Genomic DNA, 22,246 nt, shown 5'->3' with positions numbered 1-22,246 from the left:
CTTCAAGCTCTCCTTGCCCTATACATAACCTCAGCCTGTATTTTTATCAGTTGTTTCCTATCCTCAAACTTTGATATACTGAATGGGACCAGACAGGAGTACCCCTTGTCATCACTCATTTTCGCTTAAGCCATGGAACCATGGGTGGAAAAAATCAGGACCACTGACTTAATTACTCGTGTCCCCATTGAATCAATTTCTCACAAAATCTGTTTATTTGCAGAATATGTATTGCTGTTTATCAAGCCTGAGGCCTTATTGCTTGTGTTATGCCTTCAGCAATTTTATATTTACATATGCATATATTCTGTGTAAACGCCACCTAGTGGCCAGTCTGGTATTAACTTAAAATTGAACTCTCAGGGCCTCTGTAGTTTACGTTTCAGTGCATCATGGGAATTACAGGAGGTCTCCATTTTAGATATTACATGCCAAGAAGTAAGAGGTGCAGTATATCTCTCCCCTTAGCACAGCATCGATGGTAAGATTGTTCCCTAGTTATGCACTTTTGCTATGTTTTTCATGTTTGCATTATTTTGCATCTGTTCATGTTGTAAATGTATTCCATTATTTCTGTATTACAATTTTACCACTTGAATTATCACGTTCTTAACTACTTGAATAAACAACATTAAAGTAGGAGTGGCTATGCTGTCTGTTGGATTATATTCAGGCCAAAGGAAAGTTATAGTGAGGACAGAACAGCCTGCCCTCCATAAAGTTCTCCTAGAACATTCACAAACCTCATATTATAAATGTAACATTACTAAAACAGAAGCCTTTGCTTTTGCAATGGCTCAGGGGCCACTGCAGACACTTAAAATATAAATATACCTCTGTGAAATATTTAGGAATAAATATTCCTTTAGTCCCTACCTATACCATAGGCTGCAACTATCTACCGCTTCTGGAACAATTTGATTCACTGACCAAATAAGGGGCTAGTTATGAGGTTTCATGGCTGGGTCAATTAGTGTCTGTCAAAATGATGCTCCTTCCCTAAATATTATATTTTTTTTGATCTGTTCCCTATACAGACTCTTCCAAACTCTTATAGCAGTTTTATACAGTTTCAACAGACCTCTCAATCATTCCTAGAAGATCTCATATGGTTAGAAAAAAAGCATAGACCACTGAGCATCACCATGCTTAGGACCATATAAGATACTTTAGAAGCATGGGCCAGAATGGTGAAATCCTGTGATGAAATTGTGCTCCAATCCTCCTACCTCTCCATCCTCACTCTTACAAACCTAATCCCAAATCTATATCTAAACAACTGGCATGACCAGGGCTTTACTAAAATACATGATCTGTATGAAGGCTCATCACTCATGTAAAAAAGTATTTATAAGTTCGCCACTGGCTGCAAACCATTCCGAGATGCTTGTTAAAATTATTCATAGACTATGTCATACTCCTGATAAGCTTCACAAAATCTGGCCTATTGTATCCAAATTCTGTTGGAGGAAAAAAAATTCAGTTGCCCTCAGATGCAAAACCTATAAATAAAGGTTCTATCTTCCGTGTCACTAACACAAGACTTTTTCTTCACCTGAACTGGTACTCTGACATAACTACCTCCCGCAACCTCACCCACAGATACATAATTTGTCATATCCCAATCCTGACCAGTTCGGCACTAGCTCAATTGTTGGAAAACCCAGCCCCCCTACATTTTTCTAAAATAATTTTGAATATACAGAGGAGCTATGATGTGGAAACCATTGGGTTCAAATACTTCATGTCAGTCTCCTCCCCCCTAATTAAATGTCAGCAATGGTATAAATACTATACTGAACACCTAGCCCCATCACACCCGAATTCTAATACATAATTCAGTCTCTTCATCTTTCCTTGCATTACTGTTATAAAATTACTGTTTGCTCGATAGGTGTACGTTTTATTAGTATGGTTACCGTCTTATACGTATTTCCTTTTCTTACCTGCCTCACCCCTCAGTTTGATGTTGTTTCACCCTGTTGTATTTATTTGTTTTTGTTATGTAATCTCAAGGTTGTTATATATTCATTATATTTCACTGGAAAATTTCTTAATAAAAATTTAAGGTAAAAAAAAGTAAAGAAGAAACGGTTGTCCAAATCTGGTACCTCCAGCAACAGCAAACAAATGCAAATAGTTCCAATTTAGACAACATACCTTCAGACCGCCTGTGTTTCAGAAGGGCTTTTACGAGTTGCTTTATTTCACATGGCTGTCTGAAGGAGTGGTGTCATTCCTAACAAATGTTCATAAAGAACACTGGTTAGGACATCACTAAGCAGCAATAATAATAGCTGAATTCACTAATATATACAGAATTCTAATACACAGGAATCTATAGATATTTGTACTTGAATTTTACTATTCGTTTCTAAGGAGTAAGAAACATTCAGTATTTTCATTTTCTTTACCGATCCAATGTGGAAAAATTGGATTTGTGCATATACTGTAGACTTACAGTTAATGTGGGCTTTAACGAGGAGAGATGTTTATGTTTAATGAGGAAACAAAAATGTCTAGAGCAGTCTAAAAATGTCAGACAGTACATTGAAAAAATGAGAGAAAGGCTTTAACTGTTATTTATTTGGTTAGCTGAAAAACCAAGACATGCAAAATCTAGATGTGAGTTATTAAAGGGTTTATACTGGGGATATATACACATCCACACATGGTGTACAAACATTAATTACAATACACACACTGTGGAATCTGGATTTTAATATTACTGCTGAGAGATTGTGTCTAATGAGAGGATTAGTCCCAGTTGCCATCTCAGCATGAATAGCAAAATCCCTATTACACTGCATGACATCACATATATTATTTATACCATAGGGGTGCACTAGCAAGGGATAAAACCCACACTTCTGATGGTGCGAATCTCCTTTCCTTGTCTTCATTTTAATTAAGGATCCAGTATTCTAAAATATAGTGTCCCTGTTTATGAAACATATTATACTTAATCATTTTTCCTTATACTTGACTAGAAAGTAGGGTTATAGATCAAGAAATTCCCGCTGAAATACAAATACTTGGAAATAATTAGAAAGTCAAAAGAAGCCTGCCAAGGCATAACATTTAATTATATCCCTAACTCAATATTCCTCTGTATTTTTTTCAATTTTGTATAGATCACTGATTCTCACTGCCATTGAGGCTTTTAAACCAATGAGAAAATTGATGCATTACCCGGTAAACAGATTTATAATTTTCTTTATAAATTGAAATTAATTATTTCCCACCATTAGCAATGCTATTTGTTTTGTTAATGCCTATACACTGCCTATGGCATAAATATTCAGTTAAATAACAACAATGAATATACTGTCACAAAATTATTACATAGTTAGTACACGCTTGGAACACACATCTAGCAGTGGAATATACCCACTCATCTAGAAAATTCATCAAAGTCAATTTGTTATCACCATAACTCTGCAAAAGGGTCCATACTATACTTAACAAGGGATGGTGGCAAAAGAGGTCTTATTGTTTAATGAGGAACTAAACCTATGAAAATAAGACTTCCTGAAAATGATATGACATTTTTTTATTGCAAGCTTCTCTTTAATGCATTTGGTATAAAGTATAGATCCAGAATTGATATGCCAGAGGTAAGCAATTTGTGGCGCTCCAACTATTATAGAACTACAAGTCTCAGCATGCCCTGCCGGCGGCTCGGATCCGACAGGAACTATCTAAATGTATATTTTATATGGCACAGAAGGCGTACAACCTCTTAGCCCAACCAAAATTCTACTTAATGGCGATATGGCGCTTACGCCAGCAAGTTATAAAGTACAATGAACACATAGGTGTATATTCAATTGTTCCCGTTTTCCGCAATGTAAAAAGTATTACCTTTATTACGGTAATACTAAGCCGGATTTCAGCTCGCAGCCCCCTGAGCCACGAGCTGAAATCCAGCGTTAAAGGTACCGTAATAACGGTAATAGTGTGCGCGCCGCGTTACTTTGACCAGTAACGCCAACAATTGAATATGCCCCATAGTATGGTTTTACCACTGTTAATTAATATGTAAATTTACGTTAAATTGTTACTATCTCGACCATTAAACTTGGGTGTCTCTAAAGAGCAGCCCCCTGTAGTAAGTGTAGAAAGGAATAAACACATTACCATTTTACAAGAGTTCTGCTGTTTAGTAGGTACAAAAAGCATTATTTTGTTATGTGCAAAACAGATGTACAATACACTGACTTTGCTGAGGTAGTGACTGGAGCATGCAGAAAAGATGCGGCTATTAAGCAGATACACAGTGGGGCTGCTGTGTACGTTCTGGCTTTAGCTAAAATTTTAACTAATGTGTTTAGCAGTGTAACAGTTTTGAAAGTGCTTACCCGAGGGCCCTGATCACCTTGATCTCCCTGCAAAGGGGAAAGATGAGATGATAGTTTCAACAATGACTCTGTGCTACCCTTGACTCTCTCATAAATGCTGGTTGTATGTCACAGGCTTTATTATGCATTATTATGCTCCAGTTGAACATCAGCATAGATTTGCCATACCACTTATAAATGATATACATTAAAAGGGGTAGGATATGTTGACAAATGTTGCAATGCGACCAGTGGACTGTACACCAGCAGGATGTACCTGGCTGAAGAGGATGTCCAAGGGTAATATGTGAACCACGTCCAGTCCTGTGATGGCCTCTTTGGCTAGGTATGTCCAGCTGCTGTCCAGTCCCCTGGCCACAGTGCAATAAGTGTTGTGATGTGGCTGGGTTTTCCTTTACCCCTTTAAGGTGTTACTACTGACCTTCTCACCCTTTGGACCAGGAGAACCCTGAAAAACAAAAACAAGAACAATTGTACCTTCTAAAGTGATTACAGTTCATCTATAACATCTATAACATTATATAAAATGCATTATAGAGGTAAAGTTGATCTCGTTCATCAAAGTAACTGCTTTCATCTAGACACCATTATCCCTTCATCAATCCCAGTTATCAGTATGCAAAAACAAAATTCTGACCTTCCTGCACATGCAAGTTTCTTTAGCCACAAAAGTGACATTTCCTGTCACTAAAGTGCCTGTTTTTTTAAACTATGCACATGTCCTGTTTAATCTTCCACATCATCCACTACTAGAACCTGACCTTAACCACTCGCAAATAAAATGACTTGGACCACTGTTCATCATCATCACCAGTTATTTATATAGCTCCACTAATTCCGCAGTGCTGTACAGAGAACTCACTCACATCAGTCCCTGCCCCATTGGGGCTTACTGTCTAAATCCCCTAACACACACACACACACACACACACACACACACACAGACCGAGAGAGACTAAGGGCAACTTAATAGCAGCCAGTTAACCTACCAGTATGTTTCTGGAGTGTGGGAGGAAACCAGAGCACCCAGGGGGAACCCACGCAAACACAGGGAAAACATACAAACTCCACACATATAAGGCCATGGTCGGGAATCGAACTCACAAAGCCAGTGCTGTAGGGCAGTGCTAACCACTAAGCTGCCGTGCTTAGTGCTTAGCACATTATAATATTATTATGATGCAGTCTAGGAATGTCGCTAGATTGCTAATGTAAACAGAATACTATACCCAATATTGTTTCCTAATATAATCTTCAAATGTTTAAGCATGGGGGTTGCCACTAAACTGTTTAATAGAAAGGAGAAGTTTCTTAATGTGGTTAGATTGTGTGGGGATAGTGATGGAGAGATCAAACAAAATCCCAGAATGTTTAACCTAGACTCGTTTAGTGTTACCCTCATGGGGTATGGATGAGGTCAGCCCCCATTACATCGTAGGATGTGTTATTTTAGATTATCAGGTGAAAGCTGGGTTTTTTTCATATAAAGAGTGGCAAGTGTTGGATAAACACCAACCTAATGTGAAGAGAAATGTATCCCTTTCAGGATGATGATTTATCCAAATGTAGTCTTGATTTAGCTATAAGCAAGTTGGTCATCAAGGCCTGTGATTCCAGTAGATGGTGGTGGTTCCCTGGACCCTATGAACATTATTCTTTTTATCAAAAGTCTGAGTATGTCCTTCTGTGAGAAGGTCTAATTTGTGCTTTACATGAGCCAAACTTAACATCTGTGTGGCAAGTGGGGGCCAACCTTGACAGATCAGGTTGCCTGGTAATCAGCTGAGTGACTGGATCCCATAGGAGCCTTTTAGTGTGGTCGATAAATGACTATACACACAGCAGTCATCTGTTGATTGCATTTTCAGGTATGCTCAAAAATGATCCTAGTAATTTCACCTTGATGATATTTAGGGATGATTGTTTTGGGCCATACATTTCTTATATCTGTACCAATAATAGTGTGGCCAAATTGTGGCACATGGGTGGCTAATTTAGAAGAGATGTGGTCATTTGGAGCTTGGGCTGAATATGTAGAATATGTTGTCTAAGGCGTTATTCCAGAATATCCCATAGATGTTTAAGTGGGTTCAGATCTGATGACTGAGAAGGGCGTGACATTTAGAAAACATCAGTGTCATGCTCATCAAACCATTGGGTGCTCTGTGGGTGGGAGCATTGTCATCCTGGAAGAAACTAATCACGTCAAGAAAGAGATGCTACAACATGGGATGAACATGATCCCCCAATACTATTAAGTAGCAATTAGCATTGATCTTGCCTCCTGAATGAATGACTGAACTCAAGCCAAGTCAGCAAAATGCACCCCACAGCATTTTGGAACCACCAGATCATTTCACTATTGAAAACAAGCACTCACGGCTATAGTGTTACTTTGGTTGCAACCACAGGTGTACTCATCCATTTATTGAGAACATGGTGAATGATGATTTATCTGTCCATAACTCCTTCCTCCACTGCTCGTTAGTTCATTTCCTGTGTTCTTCACCAATGAATTTGCAAATGTGTAATGAGCGGCTTATACGTAATAATCCAACTTCGATATTCTTCTCTGGGGCATGTCACAGGAAATCTATGACGGGTTCTTGTCAGACCCTCTTTATGAAACTTTGTGCTCATACCACAGGATGAAGTTTACAACCAACTGTTCTGCATTTGCGTGTCAGTTTTGCCTTACACTTCAGATTCAATGCATGGATTTCACAATCCTGGAGTATGCGCTTCTGCCCATTGTTGCCCTTTGCTGTTGATGGTTTGTCCCTGAAATTGCACGCTGACATCACCAGAGTAAGTTGAGCTTTCTTGGTCACTGAAGCTCCTGAGGCTTTTTATGCAATGAGAGTAGATCACAGGTCAGTTGTTGTATTGGTCACAGTGTAGCAGTTATTCTGCCTGCCAATCATACTAATTTTGGGATCTTAACTTATGCCACGAATATGTCCTGTTACTGCTTCATGAGGTCTGATCTGGGCAGCTGTGTTCTACAGAGCAATTGTAACCATGTAAATACAGAAATAAAAAAGTCATTATTAACTTTTATATGTAAAGCACCAACATATAACCCAGCAATATACATTTCTATACAGTATAAATTGTGTTTTATTTATTATGTAGTGCAAACTGCAAACACATCTACTTTTAGTATAGGCGGTAGGCACCATCAGTTAATCTATTGGTGCAAATAGTATAAGTCAATTGCGGTATTGTGATCAAATTTGTGCTGCTTCTGTATCATGCAGTACCAATCACTGCGATCCCATGTCTTACTTCATTACAGGCTTAGAAGTTGATAGCAAGCATTGCTAAAATAAAATGCCATACTCTGTCTACCCCTTTGAAGAGCAATGTAGTCTATTTTTTTTCTACGATTGATTATAACTTTTAAATTGCATGGCATCCACGAACAGGGGAATAAAGGTGATTCATCATGTGCAGCGCTTAGAACATTGCAAAAAGACTTTTTTTTCTAAGAGCAGAAGTACCTCTTCACAAAATGTTCTTAGTATTTTGAGGCAAACTCAAATGAAGTGTAAAACAAATAAAATACATGTACATAGAACTACTTGTCAAGGCAACACGTTACTTACATTCAGCATGTAGAACAATATTTTTGCAAGGTCTAATTTGTTTCATTCAAGCAGTTTTTTGCTTTTTTATTGTGACACAACTGTGCTAGAAAAATAGCAATGTATCTTGATTATATAATGCCCTTTAGAACAACCAGCTGGGGACATTGTTCGGCATTCAGTTAGTGAGTCTTTCTTGCAGGTATCAACACAATAATGTATAATTCAGGAGACACAACCCATGTAAGGAGTTGGTACCGAAATTCCAGATCAGTGCTTTTAGCAGGAACATTGACGCTGTTGCTGAAGTTATGGGTGCTGTGGCAGTCACAGGTAGTTTGGCTGGCTCTGGTGCCAGTATTAGAGTAGTTTTCAGAAACCTCATCAGAAATCCTTCTTTGAAACAGCAGTTGTTCTCCTATGCCATCTTGAGATTTGCCAAGCCTCAAGCTATGGGTTTTGATGATTGCTTTTCCAGTTAAATCTAGACACTAGCATGATCTTATTGCAGGCAGTGAATTGCCCACTTGTGTGATTTTTAAAGTTAGGACAGGGCTGTATGTGACGGGACAGGGTCATGATGTGGGAAAGGAAATGGAGACAAAAGATTGATAGAGAGCTGAACGACAGGATTCCCCAACAGCACACAGTAGTGTTGTGAGGCTTCTGTCAAATTAATGTGAGAAGATTGTAGTGTTATCTATATATAAAACAAAGCTCTTATATCCAGCTTGTTCTTTATACAAACTCATTCGTCCTTACAAAAATGCTTTATTTCATTGCAAATATAAGTCGCACATAATTGAGTTCATATATAGAATAAATATTTTATTTTTATTTATTTTATATATGGAGTGATTAAACTAGACCACTTTCATCAGAGATCAGTTAACAGTCATTTTAACTTAGTAAAGATGCCATGAAACAAGAACCACATAAACGATTTTCATTTAACATGTATTTGGATGCCAGTGGGTAAGGAGCCTTATTGATAGTGCTTGTCAGTGACTCACCAATGTTCACACTGTTGATACATTGTTTTCACTGGGAACTCATTTTTTTAGTATACTATAGTTGTCTTTCTTCAAGGCATGAAATGCTACAGTACAATTTATTATGTAGGCAAACACATACATACACTAGTTTACTCAACTATTTCAATTACAGAATTAAACTGACTGAGTCTCTGTAATACTGAATATAGAGATATCAAATATGTTCATGATAGGCTGTGTGAATATGGGCGTCTATATAGCTGCCTGCTTTCTACCCTGTCCTTTTATTGTCAAGTGATGAGAGGAGGATACTAGTGTTAAGATCACTGAACTGGATGGATAGATGCGGCTGCACAACAGTCAGGCACATTACAGAAGTGGATAACAGAGCAGGGACTGGTGAAAGTAGAATTTGCTCTTCCTATTCCTGTTCCTTCTGACACCCACTTCCTGCACCATTCCCTCTGTGTAGAGGTCAGCTATCTCTATGTGAGTGCGCATCTCTCCTCTGTTCTCCTACTAAATAACAGAAAGGGGAGGAAACATATGTGAGATTGCCTGAAATTTCTTTCTCTGAAAAAAGTATCACTAGGCTAGGTTATAATACTACCACACGTTTCAGTAAATTTATTTACAGTGAATAACAGATTTGCATTATCTCTAACCCTTTGAGTCTACACATCATAATATAAGAATTCTTCTTACTCACTATCCTCGTCTTGTACAAACAGATTCTTTCTCCTTTGAGGATTTCTTCTGTTATGCATTCTGGTTAATAAAGCTGGTCTGTTTGGTAAGGTTAATTCTGCAGTAAACATGGCTGCATACTGGTACGCATGCGCAGTATGGAAATTGCATATTTTTAGGTTCCGCAAATGGACTTTCGCCCAGCTGTAAATCAGACTCTATGGGGGGAATTCAATTCCCCACAGAATAATGCGGCGTTAAACCTATTACCGTTCATACGCTAAATTTAACCCAGATTTCTGCTGGTGGCTCCCTGAGCTGCGAGCAAAAACCAGTGTTAAAGATTACCGTACTAACGGCAATTACGTGCACTATTACTGTAGTAAAGGTAATAGTGTGCAGGCCTCGTTACTTTCGGCAGTAACGTGGCCAATTGATTTCCCCCCTATGTGTGCAAAAACATAAATTTAGCTCTGGCTTAATATTCCTATTATTGTAGTTGTGCCAGGATGCCTACATTTGGCACTTGTCATGCGCTATGATCCGACCTGCGCTACCAGTTTTTCCACATGGTGAACGCAACATAAATAATTTTAGACCTAAATGATCAATGTGTGTTTTCCCCCCACTACACTTCAATTAGTTGACTAAACGTATTGCTTTCTGTTACTGTTCTTATTAGTCTCTTATCAAAATCTACACTGCCGGACAACCTCTTACACGTCAATTGTGAGAAACATAAACTTAACTTTTTGATTTACAGCTAATGATGTGGAAACATGAACACAGGACATTATCAACCTTTTGTACTTACCTGACAGTCTCTGCAGATAATGTTCTACTCCTGCTCACTTGTGTCATATGACACATTTCGAAAGTGTTCCATTGAGGAATTAAACCACCTAAATCTCATACAAGCAACTTATTTTTAAGGAGATATTCAACCTTCAAAGCAATTATTAAAAAAATGCTGCAAATTCTGACTTTTAAAACATCTGTCAATATCATGACATATCACAATATACTTGTTGTTACTTACTTGAGGTCCGGGTTGACCCTGTAAAGTGATAAAGATTATAGTTATAAAATGCTACAATAATATGCGTAAAGGTACTAAACATATATGAAATTAAAATGTAAAAGAAAAAATAGGAAAAACAGGCAAAATTGCATCAAATGCCACTTCCCTCAATAATACTTCCAGAGAATGGGCAACAACAAAGGGTATTATGTCTCATTTCTCTCCAAAACCATAATATTCCACCAGATGAAACAGTCATATTTTAGAGCAAAAAATAAATAATATTTGGGCAACAAAACCATTTTAACTCAGTCTTTACTGTAACCTTATCAATCGACAACACCATACCCCAGTAGTTCTATTATCATATATGTACAGCAGGTGCAGGTTTAATATTATAATATTGGTAATTAAAGAATAAATCTAAACAAACCAAACATGAAAACTAAAGAAACCAAATGGGGACAAGATGGAAGTAAATTCATTTCCCATTCTCCCCCGCACCCAGCCTCCTACAGTTCATTCCCCCCACATAAACAAACTCTATAAGCAGGCCGGGGGGGGGGGGGGGGGTCTGGGTAACTGTAAACACAAATTTGTCCCTGTATGGTGGTTAAAGTATCATAGTTAATTTATTATGTACATTTAGCTGTAATGCACAAACTCTTTAATATTACCTATATGAATATGAAAACTGTTCTGGTTGCTGCCAGTGGATCTTACAGCATCATTTTACAGCTGTGATGTTTTTCAATTTAAATGGATCTTACAAATGGGAGCTGGTTGTTTCATTTGCTTTAAATGGGTTACTGCTGCCATTAGAGCATTGGCACTGGACTATATTAACTGTATTTCTAATAAGTCAGATGCACTGCATAATTATTCACATCAATTATTAACTTACACCGTTGTCCAATGTGATGACCTGAGCTGAAAGTGCGTAAAAGCACGAGACTAATGTTACTGCCGTCACTGCTAGGAATGCGCAGTAACTCCATTTCTTACATTTGAAATATACATTAAATATAAAAGTATTTTATCAGCTATTCGGGAGAAGGCCGGGGGTGGTTAAGGGTTGTTCTGGGCAACTAAACTCCTCCCAAGTGCGCTCCTAGTTTCAGTGGTGGCCTAATTTAAATTATAAGGATTAGCTCAGACAGACAGACAGACAGGAATAGTGGTCTTGTCTACAGTATATAAATCATTTGCTTTAAATACTCTTTTCATTTTTAGAGGAAAATTGTTCATCCATCCCTGAATACAGTAAATAAAATGGGATCTGTAGGGTTTAGGTAGAATGCATTTCTATACCTGCAGAGAATACAACACGGACACATGGGCACATCCTGCTTATCCACTATAGCACACATCTGCATCCAACTCGTCCCTGCTAAGAAGTGTATCCAATGTCTAATTGAATTAACAGATATGTCTGTGACTGAGATTATTCATGTTGTACTTCCCTAATGCTTTTCATTAACATTATGTAGAAATGTGACACCTGTTATAATTGCTCATCATGCTAATAAAGAGAACAAAAATACATAAAATACCTTTCTTGATCAAAGGGTTTATCCACAAGCCTTTCCCATTAATCTTTAACATGATGGCTATCTACATTTTTTTACCTACAGGGAATTATCTGTGAAATCTCTGTTACTGACCGTGAAAATAAAGTGACAAATTGCCCAGGAAAGGCCAAAGCTGCGCACGTTTTAGGGATAAATGATGAGAGCTACAGTTCTTTATTGCAGATGCTTTCGCTGTTAAATCATTGTATTTTGCAAATATCAACCTTAGGTCAATAAACAGAACGTACAAGCGAAAGAACATAGTAATACGATTTTCTGCTCTTGAAATGAAGTTGTGCTTTGCTCTGTTGCTCAGAGTTTAGAAACTCAGTGAGGCTTCAGATCAAAGATTGCTTGGGAATTTATATTTCTTATATTTACAGTTATTTTTATTTACATTTGTCAGTAGACAACTGGGCAATTACTTGTAAAAAAAATAATATATATATATATATATATATATATATATATATATATATATATATATGCCATTGGCTGTTATTGCGCACAGAAACAGTCCCTAGACTTACTATAGAGCCCCAGTCACATTGCACATTATTTTTATCTCCTTTCCACAGCCCCTGCCGTATGAGCCTAAACTACACTGTACAGCTTCGGCCACATTGCACAGACACCAGTCCTCACTTGCTGATTATCTGGGGTTTCTAGGGACATCTACTGTTGTCATCCCTTTTCTGGTTTCTTGGTCAAAAGGCATCGGAAATACATCTCAGTAAGCTGAAATTATCATTTCAATTCATATTCTTTCCACACATTTTGCTTTTTTTTTTAATAACAATTGCTCCATGTGAATTTCCCTACAAACCAGTAAAATGTAATGGCCTGTTAATGCGACAGACTACAATAATATAAGCAAAATATTGTTGTCTCTGCTTCTAAATCACTGAATCCTGTAACATATCATAAACACCAAGTTACAGTTATATGTCCCTCGAGTACTATTGGAAAACTCTGGTAGTACATTTTGTATCATACATTGCAAAACTGGAAAAGTGATGTAGTTATAGGTCCTCAGACCCAGATGCACAATCCCCTTACCAAAGTGGGTGCCTATCATCACAGTCTCCACACAAACATAGCAGGCATATGTAATACACACACATACAAGCACAACACTTAACCCTTAGTTGCTTCAGACTAGCATTACCCTTAGTTGCTTCAGAGTAGCATTACAAGAGCACTAGTAACCCCCCCCCCCCCCCCCTCTGGGGTGGATACGCCCCCATCATGACATGGCCACGCCCCTGTCCCGATTCAAGAAGGTATGTTTAAACATTTCTGTGTATCACTAATTCCTCATTATTATTTAAAAATATATTTATTATTATTTATTTTGAGCAACACAATGTAATTATTTTGAAGCATTTATTGTCATTTACACAATGAACACAGTTCATTAGCACAAAAGTTTCACTTACGGTAACAAAATATAAAGATCATGCAGGTCAGTACAGAAAATTCTTCAGTAGCTTTCAGGACATAATATTTATACCATAATAATAATGGAAGTGATACTTACAGGAGGTCCTGTAAAGGAACAAAAAAGAAAACAAGGGGAAAAAAATCTGTTAGTAACATGAAATAAAAGCATGGAAAGTTTAACATAAATGTAAATAAAAACTAATGCGTGTGTTCTGTTTCCCAATTATGTTTTAAAGAGCAACTGAAGCCATGACTGACATTACAATTTATGGAAATCTGTATATTACTAAGCTACACAATAAGCCAGAAATGTCTGACAAGTGTATTTCTGTATGCCTTCTGTTATGTCCTTGAGAGACATTGCTTAGTAAGGTGGAGATTATCTAAATCACATAATTGAGGAAGAGGGTAAAGCCAGAACATTTGATTGAATGTTTAGTTTTAAAGTTAGTAGAAATGCTCTTATTAATATTCCATATTGGAGGATTCATTTGAGGCAGGGCAGTGACATACCTGCCAACCTTTTGGAACTTCCTTCCGGAGATCCCAGGCAGGGGGCGGGGTTGGAGGACAGGAGGGGCGGGGCACGGTGAATCGCGTAATTTTGGCCCCGCCCCCGCTACAAAATGACATTTTGACAGGAAGATCCCGTTTGCTGGATATTTGCCTGCTCTCCCCGGGAGACCTACCAGAATTTCGGGAGTCTCCCGGACATTCCGGGGGAGTTGGCAAGTATGGGCAGTGATGTCACAGCAAACTAACTTGTAAAACTTTGCATCAGAATCATCATCATCATAATTGATATAGTGACAGAAAATTCCGTAGCGCTTTACAATAGGGGACAAACAGTAATAAATAATACTGGGTCCTGTATCAGATCCCATATGTTCTGTGTCCTAAAAATGTGGGATGTGTTTTCAGTTGTCTAGCGGCGGGAGGAGCAATTGCTCAATGTAATGTTACTTTTTAAAATACTGCCATGGAAAAAGTGTAATTATATACGAAAACCTGTCAAAATATTGCTATAGCAGCTGCAATAGACAATGAAAGGATACAGATATATGTAGTAGTAGAAATTTGTTCCTTTAACGGATTTATTGCATTTGTCAGTTTTTTTTACTAGGACTGAAATAATTGCTGTATTATTTAAAGTATAACACATGCATGTTATAAATTGAAATAGAATAAAAATATAACACTTTTATTTTAAAATAAATCCCAGGTGCAAAAAATGCTTTATTTAAATTACATAGCATTTTATCATTGAATATCTTCTGCTATTGCCATCGTATGATGACGATGTTAAGTAGGGTTCTTCATGGAGAGACCCGGCAAATCTTTTCTCCAGCAGGGTCTACCGCCGGCGGTGACCCTTTGATTGATAGGGGGAAAGATGATCATTTTTTACAGTATATATTGGTTGCTTATTTTGTGGGCTTATATTTAAGTCTTTTCAGAAAGAGGATTCAATGGAGTGCTGATTTAGGACTTTTGAACCTATTCCAAACTCTTGGCTATATAAAAGGTTGGCTCCTAACCACTGTACATATCTCTAAGTCTTGTGCCGCGCTGAAAGTCTTACCAATGTGTCTCATCTAATGCTACCTTATTTCTTAGCCTTTACCAGCTTCCTCAAATCTTTGAAATCTTTCTTTTATTACCTGCATCTCTAAAAATGCAACACAAGGGCAGCTATTAAAATGTCACACACTGTGATATAATATTTTTATCTAGCTCTAATTAGCTTGGTCTGCAGTCTTGCAGAAATAATACATTAAATGAAACAATAAGTTTGCAAGTCTAACCCAATGTTTTTGTCGTATTACATCAAGCGACTTCAGGTTACCAATCAATGTTTTAAATTAGCTTCTCTGCAATACAAGCAGGGTGCTAGGGCTGCACAAAAAGCACCAACAGATGTAGCTTTAATTCACTTTTAATATTGAATTTCTTTATTGTAAAGTTAATTCAGACTGCAGTAAATACGTTTCCTTTGTTGGGGAGGGGGGGAGCAATCACCTTGCACCACAAAATCAGTTTTATGAGAGCTGGTGGACACATTTTCCTTTTTTTTTTTAATGGTGTAACATATCAATACCACATTATTTAGCAGATGGGTTTATAAGAGCATTTTATTCCTTACAATTGGCAGGTGCAGACCACAGCAGAACAAATCCACAATGTACAAGTAAAGGGTGCTCATGTAGACACTATAAAAGAACAGTGCGGGCTGAAGTCGCAAGGAAAACAATTAGCCTCCTGCAGTCTCCTGAAATATTGTCAGTCCCTAATTGTTTCCATGTGACTTCACAATGCAATGTTCTTTTATAATGTCTACACAAGTGCCCTTTACTCTTTGGGTAGGTAGCACTCGCCAATTCAAATATATATGATTGGGGAAATACATTAGCATATACTGCCAGTAGCTCAATGGGTTTATACCAACCCATTTAATGGTCAATTATCCATACTTTTTATGTGGATAAAAAGATAGCACCACAGTTTTTAATTTTTTTTAGAATGGATAAACATACCTAACCCCTACTTCCCCAGCAAAATAAGAATATAACTGTACTGGATTGTAGCACTAGCGGCAAAGAACCCATTGGTTTCAATAAGTTCAATTTCAATACACTTTTCAGAATTCTTGGCTACCAATAACGTTACAGAATTTCCCTGTTTGTAAATGTGATAAACTTAATAACTTATCACATTTTATGTTAAGAATAATTTAATAACAAATGGTTGCATCTAAAATTATGTAATATTTTCACAAATTGATTTATGTATTTTAACAGGTTTACACAAGTCAGTTGACATGTATGTTTTAATCCTATATATACTATGTAAAGTGATGATTATTTTTCTTTCTTCATTTAAGGCACCTGACAAAAGATAATATATGTTATACATATATATAGCATACAAAAGTGGTTAACACTTAAATGGAGTCAGTGCAGGCTGTGGAAGTCAAATAATTGGATGAAGTAAACCAAATTGATTAATGTTGTTTATTGAGCAATTGCGATTGGTACGCCACATGTTGTGATACAATCGCACAGATTCATAACACACACATTTACATTCGTACTTACACTTGTAAATAATATTAAGGTTCCAATCCACATTTATTTATTAGTAAAATGTGTTAGAGATTGTTTGTACATAGGTGATAATATATTAAAGGTATTTAAGGCTCAGTAAATAGGAAATGTATCATGTTTAGTGTCATTTTGATCTGCACATTACCATCTCAAATCCGCTACTTTTGCTTTGCTATCGTTTCCTGCGATCAATAGTTATGGAAGATAAAAGATTGAATGATCAAAATGACATTGTGTTTCTAAGTTTGTTTAGAACTGGTTTAGGTCAGTTTCCTTGAGAAGCACATTTGGGGAAGGGGGAAGGTGATCACACCTTCCCAGAGAAATCCTTTGAATTAGCAGACAACATCATTAACCCTGAGCCAATGAAGACCCCTAGACATGATGCTTGTTTATATAGTGACATCACCAGTAGTTTTTTCTATACTGAAGCTGCATATAAGCACGCTGGCCCATTGTTCTGCCTCTCTGATCCTGACTACAGACAGCATGAATTTATCTTGTCCTGGATGAAGCGTTAGAGGTGATGTAATGTATTCAGTGTTTTTATACTATCCTAGTTTATTGTAACATCTTTAATGCATAATAATGGCTTGCTGTAAATCCTGCTATATTTTGCAATTAAATATCTTTGTGTTTTGGAACTACAATAATCGCATTGGACAGTGTTTTATTGTTAAGCGATAAAATGACTTTAATAATGCCTTGTTTTTTTCTTTAGTCACGTTTAGCCTACTATGAATATAACAATAAAAACAGATGATAATCCTTAATTTGTCTCAGAAGAACTATTTCACCATGAGGGCATACCTCCCAACATTTAGAACCCCAAAAGCGGGACAAAATAAGTCCCGTCCCTGAGCCACCAAACTTCACCTACAAATTGTTATTGTAATGTAAAACTCTGCTCACTTTCATGTTAAGCTCCGCCTCTTTTTTGGCCCTAGAATCAGGATGTCCTGCTTAAATAGGGACAGTTGTGAGGTATGTGAGGGCATTGACTAATAGCATTGCCTATAAATTATAACATATTTCACATTTCATCAGTTTCATGTTTTAGATGTTTCTTTTTAAGGGACATGTGACCAGAAACAGAGAAACTTACTCCTCTCCTGTTTATCCAGGAGGTCTTCAGTTGATTAACCAATTAGATCATTGGACATCTCAGAAAAGCAGGGATTATTTATCAACAGCTTAAGCAAATTGTTTAAATGTGTTTGAAGTGTATAAAAACTCATTGAATAACTATTTGTTTATTTTGAGGGTGTTTTAACATTAGTTTAAAAATTATATTTTATAAGAAATTATGATAAAAATGGCTTTTGAAAGACCAACGTTTCATCTGAGTTCTGAAACTTTCACAAACAGATTCAGTTGCTAGAAAACAATTATATTCATAGAAAGTCAATATATATCAATGGATGCTGCTCATCCCTATATCTGTATCTGTTTTCCTGAACAGCCAAATATTGATTGGCCACTTGTCAACTTGTAGATAAGAGTGAAAAAAAAGGTGCAGTCTTCTACAGAAGCTATTTAAACTGAGGATGACATTTTGGTTCAATTCCCGGCAAGGTCACATTTAGCAGAAAAAATTACTTTGGGAGCATTAGTCTTCACCATTGTAACATTCATCATCATCATCCATGCTTATTCACGGAGTATTCGAGAAAGATTGGCGGTAGCCAGGACTGCCAACTGCCCTTTGTTTTTAATAGTCCTGGAAGATAACCTTGGGGAACCAGGTTGGTCTATGAGCAAAGCTACCTGGTTTATAAACAGATTGTCCACATTCTTAACAGCAGTTCTGTTACATCAACTATCATGTAAAGTCCATAATTATATTAAATCAACTGCTGGAGGTTATTGCAGACTATTATGTGCACTCACTGTTACAGATAATAGTGTTTTGCTTAATTTTTGTACAAAGGCTAAGGTCCAATCTTTGTATTGAAGTGCCCAGTTCAGTCCTATGTGTTTGTTACTACTATGTAATAGTAAGTTATGTCCTACTCAACATCCTATCAATTCCCTTTCTTTCTTCTTATTTATGTAATCCTACAAACCAACCAATGTTTGGACCCAAATTCCAAGTTAACGTTTTGGCTATAACTTACAGGAAGTGTCACATGTTACATAAGAAAAACAAACTAAAAGATGCATTCACTTAGGAGCAAAGTAGTACAATTGGGTTGTGTAATGAAAGAAGATAGTACCTTAATTAGTTTGAATAAATATATACCCTTGAATATGAGTTGACTGCTAGTCTTGATACCAAAGTAAACATGCAACATCATCTAAAGTTCTGGTACCAGGATGTTAACAGGGGCACAGTTTACTAACTGAAACCGTGAATATTTATTAGTTATTATTGTATGAACAAACTGGACTAATATCCCTTTTCACCTATTCACTTAAAAAAAAAGTCCATGTGGTCTTCTATGATGTGTACCTGAGACTGTGAATGTAGAATGATGCATAATAATAATAATGATTATTGGAGATTTAGCTATTTTATAATAATTTTTTATCTTTAAGCAATTTTAAAAAACAAATATGATTTGGACTGCTTGAATTTAAGTCACAACTTGCACTAATTTAACACGCATAAAATTACAATAATTTTGAAATCAGTGGACTGATCAAACACCACTGAATTCCATCAATTAATGTACCGATTTGCTTGTGTTTACTGATAAGACTGAAGAGTGAGCTAGGATACAGTTTTCACAAAATTTTTTCAACATTTTCTTTTGCCTTAATAGGTATGAAAAGTCCATTCCCAACACATTTTAATGGTAAAACCCTTCCCTCAAGTATCACAAAAATTCCTCCAATGGCAGCAGAATTATGAAATTACAATATTCCTACATTCAGGGACTTGTAAAGTGTTCAGAGCACTGGCTAAACATGACATATAAGACGTTTGTCACTGAAAAAACTGTGCTCTGCACTTATGACAAATATATGTCTGACACATGTTTGAAGTGCATAATTTCAACGGCTGCAGGAGAACTCTCGAGAGGCACTGGAGAGGATCTTAATCTTTTGTGAATGTCAGTTGTCCTGAGCATCAGACCCTTGTCATAGTAATACTGGGAGGAGAGTAAGGTATATTATTAAGCATGTGTTTGTGTATATATCTCCTATAACTAGGTGAAGTGATAGGCAGCACCATGGGCCGGTGGCTGAGTTGGACACATGTTGGGCGTAATTTACACTCAAAAAAAGCGTTTAATAAAAATAGCATATTTACGCCCATATGCTAAGTATAGGCATCTCAAGATGCGCCTATCTCTGCATTTGTAGAATAAACACTAGGTTTAGGTCAGACAAACATACACAGACACACACATACACATACATACGCAAAACCAGGTCATAAGCATAACAAAAGTTTGCTAGCGTTCGCTTTAAGGCTTGGTATAATACAGCAGATATGATAGTCCATCTTGTGTACCAATATAAGTAGAAACATTTCTCTAATATTTGTACGATAAATGAAGAAAGCAGTTATCAACTTTAGTGGTGAATCAGCAATCAGCCAATCTCAAGCGACTAGCTAGTGCTGACACCCTCACCATTATCAGTGTGTATTTGCTCACTAGCCGGTTCTTCTTACAGGTGTACATCTCCGCGGTGGTCTGCCTCAGCCACATTTCTGTCAAACTGGATTCAGCCTATGATAGACAACCCCACACACCCATCCCACTCCTCCAGTACTAAGAAGTCGCAAGTGTAGATTCATGCATATGGGGGCAGCTGGTTTTTAGGGCATGTGCATTACAAATGTGCAGATTTTAAGCTCGTACTTTCAACTCAGCATCAGGTGCTATATATTTGGAATTTTGTGTTCTACGCACTTGTTCAGCAGAAGGTCTTGAATGAGACTGATAGAGGTGATTGTACAAAAGTTACTAAAAGTCCTCTAAGCAGCAGGTTGCCTACTCCTGCACTTGTCACAGACTAACCTCTCCTCGCTCCAGCGCAGTCCATTCTCGATGTCGGAAGCCACGTTTCTTGGTATCGGTGGTCACATGATCGCAATTCACATGCTGTGTACTTATGTATACTATATCAATATGTCAGGTCATGTGTTAGTCATGCTAATAAAGACTTTATTGGGTGGAAAAATAAACTTATCTGAGGAACAGCAATAGCGTTTTAACAGAAACACAATGCATATGCAAAAATATTTCAAAGCAACGAATGATGTATCTGTGTGAACAAGTGAAATAAAATGTTTATGTTTTATAATACAGTACATGAGTGTAAAGGAAAACAGCTTACCGGGTTCACCTCTTCTCCCTCTTTTGCCTCTTTGCCCTGGAGGGCCTGCAATGAAAACAGATATCCTTAGATTTGGCAATTACATAACAATAATAATAAATTAAGAAAACATGTGTAGGATTTTCTTTATTAGTTATTGTTTTTCGCTGTGGATAACTATGTTTGCAATTCATAGACCTTTATAATAAAGACCTACATTAATACAACTAAGCGGTCTTTCTTTTTTCTACATGCTGATCTGACCTTGTCAGTGCTTGAACCTCCGACCTTTTAGCCAAAGCTTCAGCAAAGGTTGGAGCCTAAGAAATTATATCTGAAGTAATTTCATGACAAGCAATTATTCACTGGATTATTCATTATGAATGAAATTCAGATTGAAGTTTGTTTAAAAAAATACCAAGGGCAATCTATTAAATCCTTGAGGCTACAGACCTACGGCAAGCCTAAACCGTCTGATCTAGAACACAACACTGTGTCAAGGTAACCACCAAACTGTGAAGGACATTTACACTGACTCACATAGACATTTTATGTAGCTATTATAAAGAAAAAAAAAGAAATGTAATATTTATTTTTCATATAATACTTATCATAGAAGACATTTCTGTGCAGACAACTTTATAATCAAAGGGTTTTGATACCAAAACTTAACACACACACACACACACACACACACACACACACACACACACACATATATATATATATATATATATATATATATATATATATTGATTTTACATGTTCTAAATCTTCTCTAAATATCTTCTCTAAATAACTGTTCTTTATACATTGATTTGCTTTGCCTTCACTGATATTTGTATATTCTGTTGAATTACATTCATGCAGAAGAAGGGATCAGCAGAATGTATGGAAAAATGAAAAGGCTTGTACTCATGGGTGATTTTGGTAAAGAGTGACAGTTAGTGGAGACAGGATGACTGTGTTGCTGGAGGCAGGATGATGGTGTTGCTGGAGGAAGGATGATGGTGTTGGTGGAGGCAGGGAGATGGGGTTGGTGAAGGCAGGAAGATGGTGTAATAAGAGGCAGGATGATGGTGTTGTTGGAGGCAGGAGGATGGTGTTGGTGGAGGCAGGGAGATGGCATTGGTGAAGGCAGGAAGATGGTGTTAGTGGAGGCAGGGAGATGGTGTTGGTGGAGGCAGGGAGATGGTGTTGGTGAAGAG

The 22,246-nt window shown here is 37.1% G+C and overlaps 1 protein-coding gene and 1 long non-coding RNA gene across 2 annotated transcripts in view; one reads left to right on the top strand and one right to left on the bottom strand.

Moving 5' to 3' along the window:
- COL25A1 (collagen type XXV alpha 1 chain) overlaps positions 1-22,246 on the bottom strand; it is a 369,306-nt gene that overhangs the window by 117,758 nt on the left and 229,302 nt on the right. The window contains exons 3-7 of the mRNA XM_075200693.1: positions 21,060-21,104; positions 13,763-13,770; positions 10,670-10,687; positions 4,783-4,809; positions 4,362-4,388 (exon numbers count right to left, since the gene is read on the bottom strand). Of these exons, the coding sequence (XP_075056794.1) occupies positions 4,362-4,388; positions 4,783-4,809; positions 10,670-10,687; positions 13,763-13,770; positions 21,060-21,104 (125 nt within the window). The remainder of the gene's footprint in view (positions 1-4,361; positions 4,389-4,782; positions 4,810-10,669; positions 10,688-13,762; positions 13,771-21,059; positions 21,105-22,246) is intronic.
- The window catches only part of LOC142142935 (uncharacterized), a 30,012-nt gene continuing 8,197 nt past the window's right edge, over positions 432-22,246 (top strand). Inside the window, exon 1 of the long non-coding RNA XR_012689412.1 lies at positions 432-481. This is a non-coding gene — a long non-coding RNA (uncharacterized LOC142142935). The remainder of the gene's footprint in view (positions 482-22,246) is intronic.

Source organism: Mixophyes fleayi, chromosome 1 (assembly GCF_038048845.1).
Source record: "Mixophyes fleayi isolate aMixFle1 chromosome 1, aMixFle1.hap1, whole genome shotgun sequence".
Classification (NCBI taxonomy): Eukaryota; Metazoa; Chordata; class Amphibia; order Anura; family Limnodynastidae; genus Mixophyes; species Mixophyes fleayi.
This window is presented reverse-complemented; position numbering and strand designations above follow the sequence as displayed.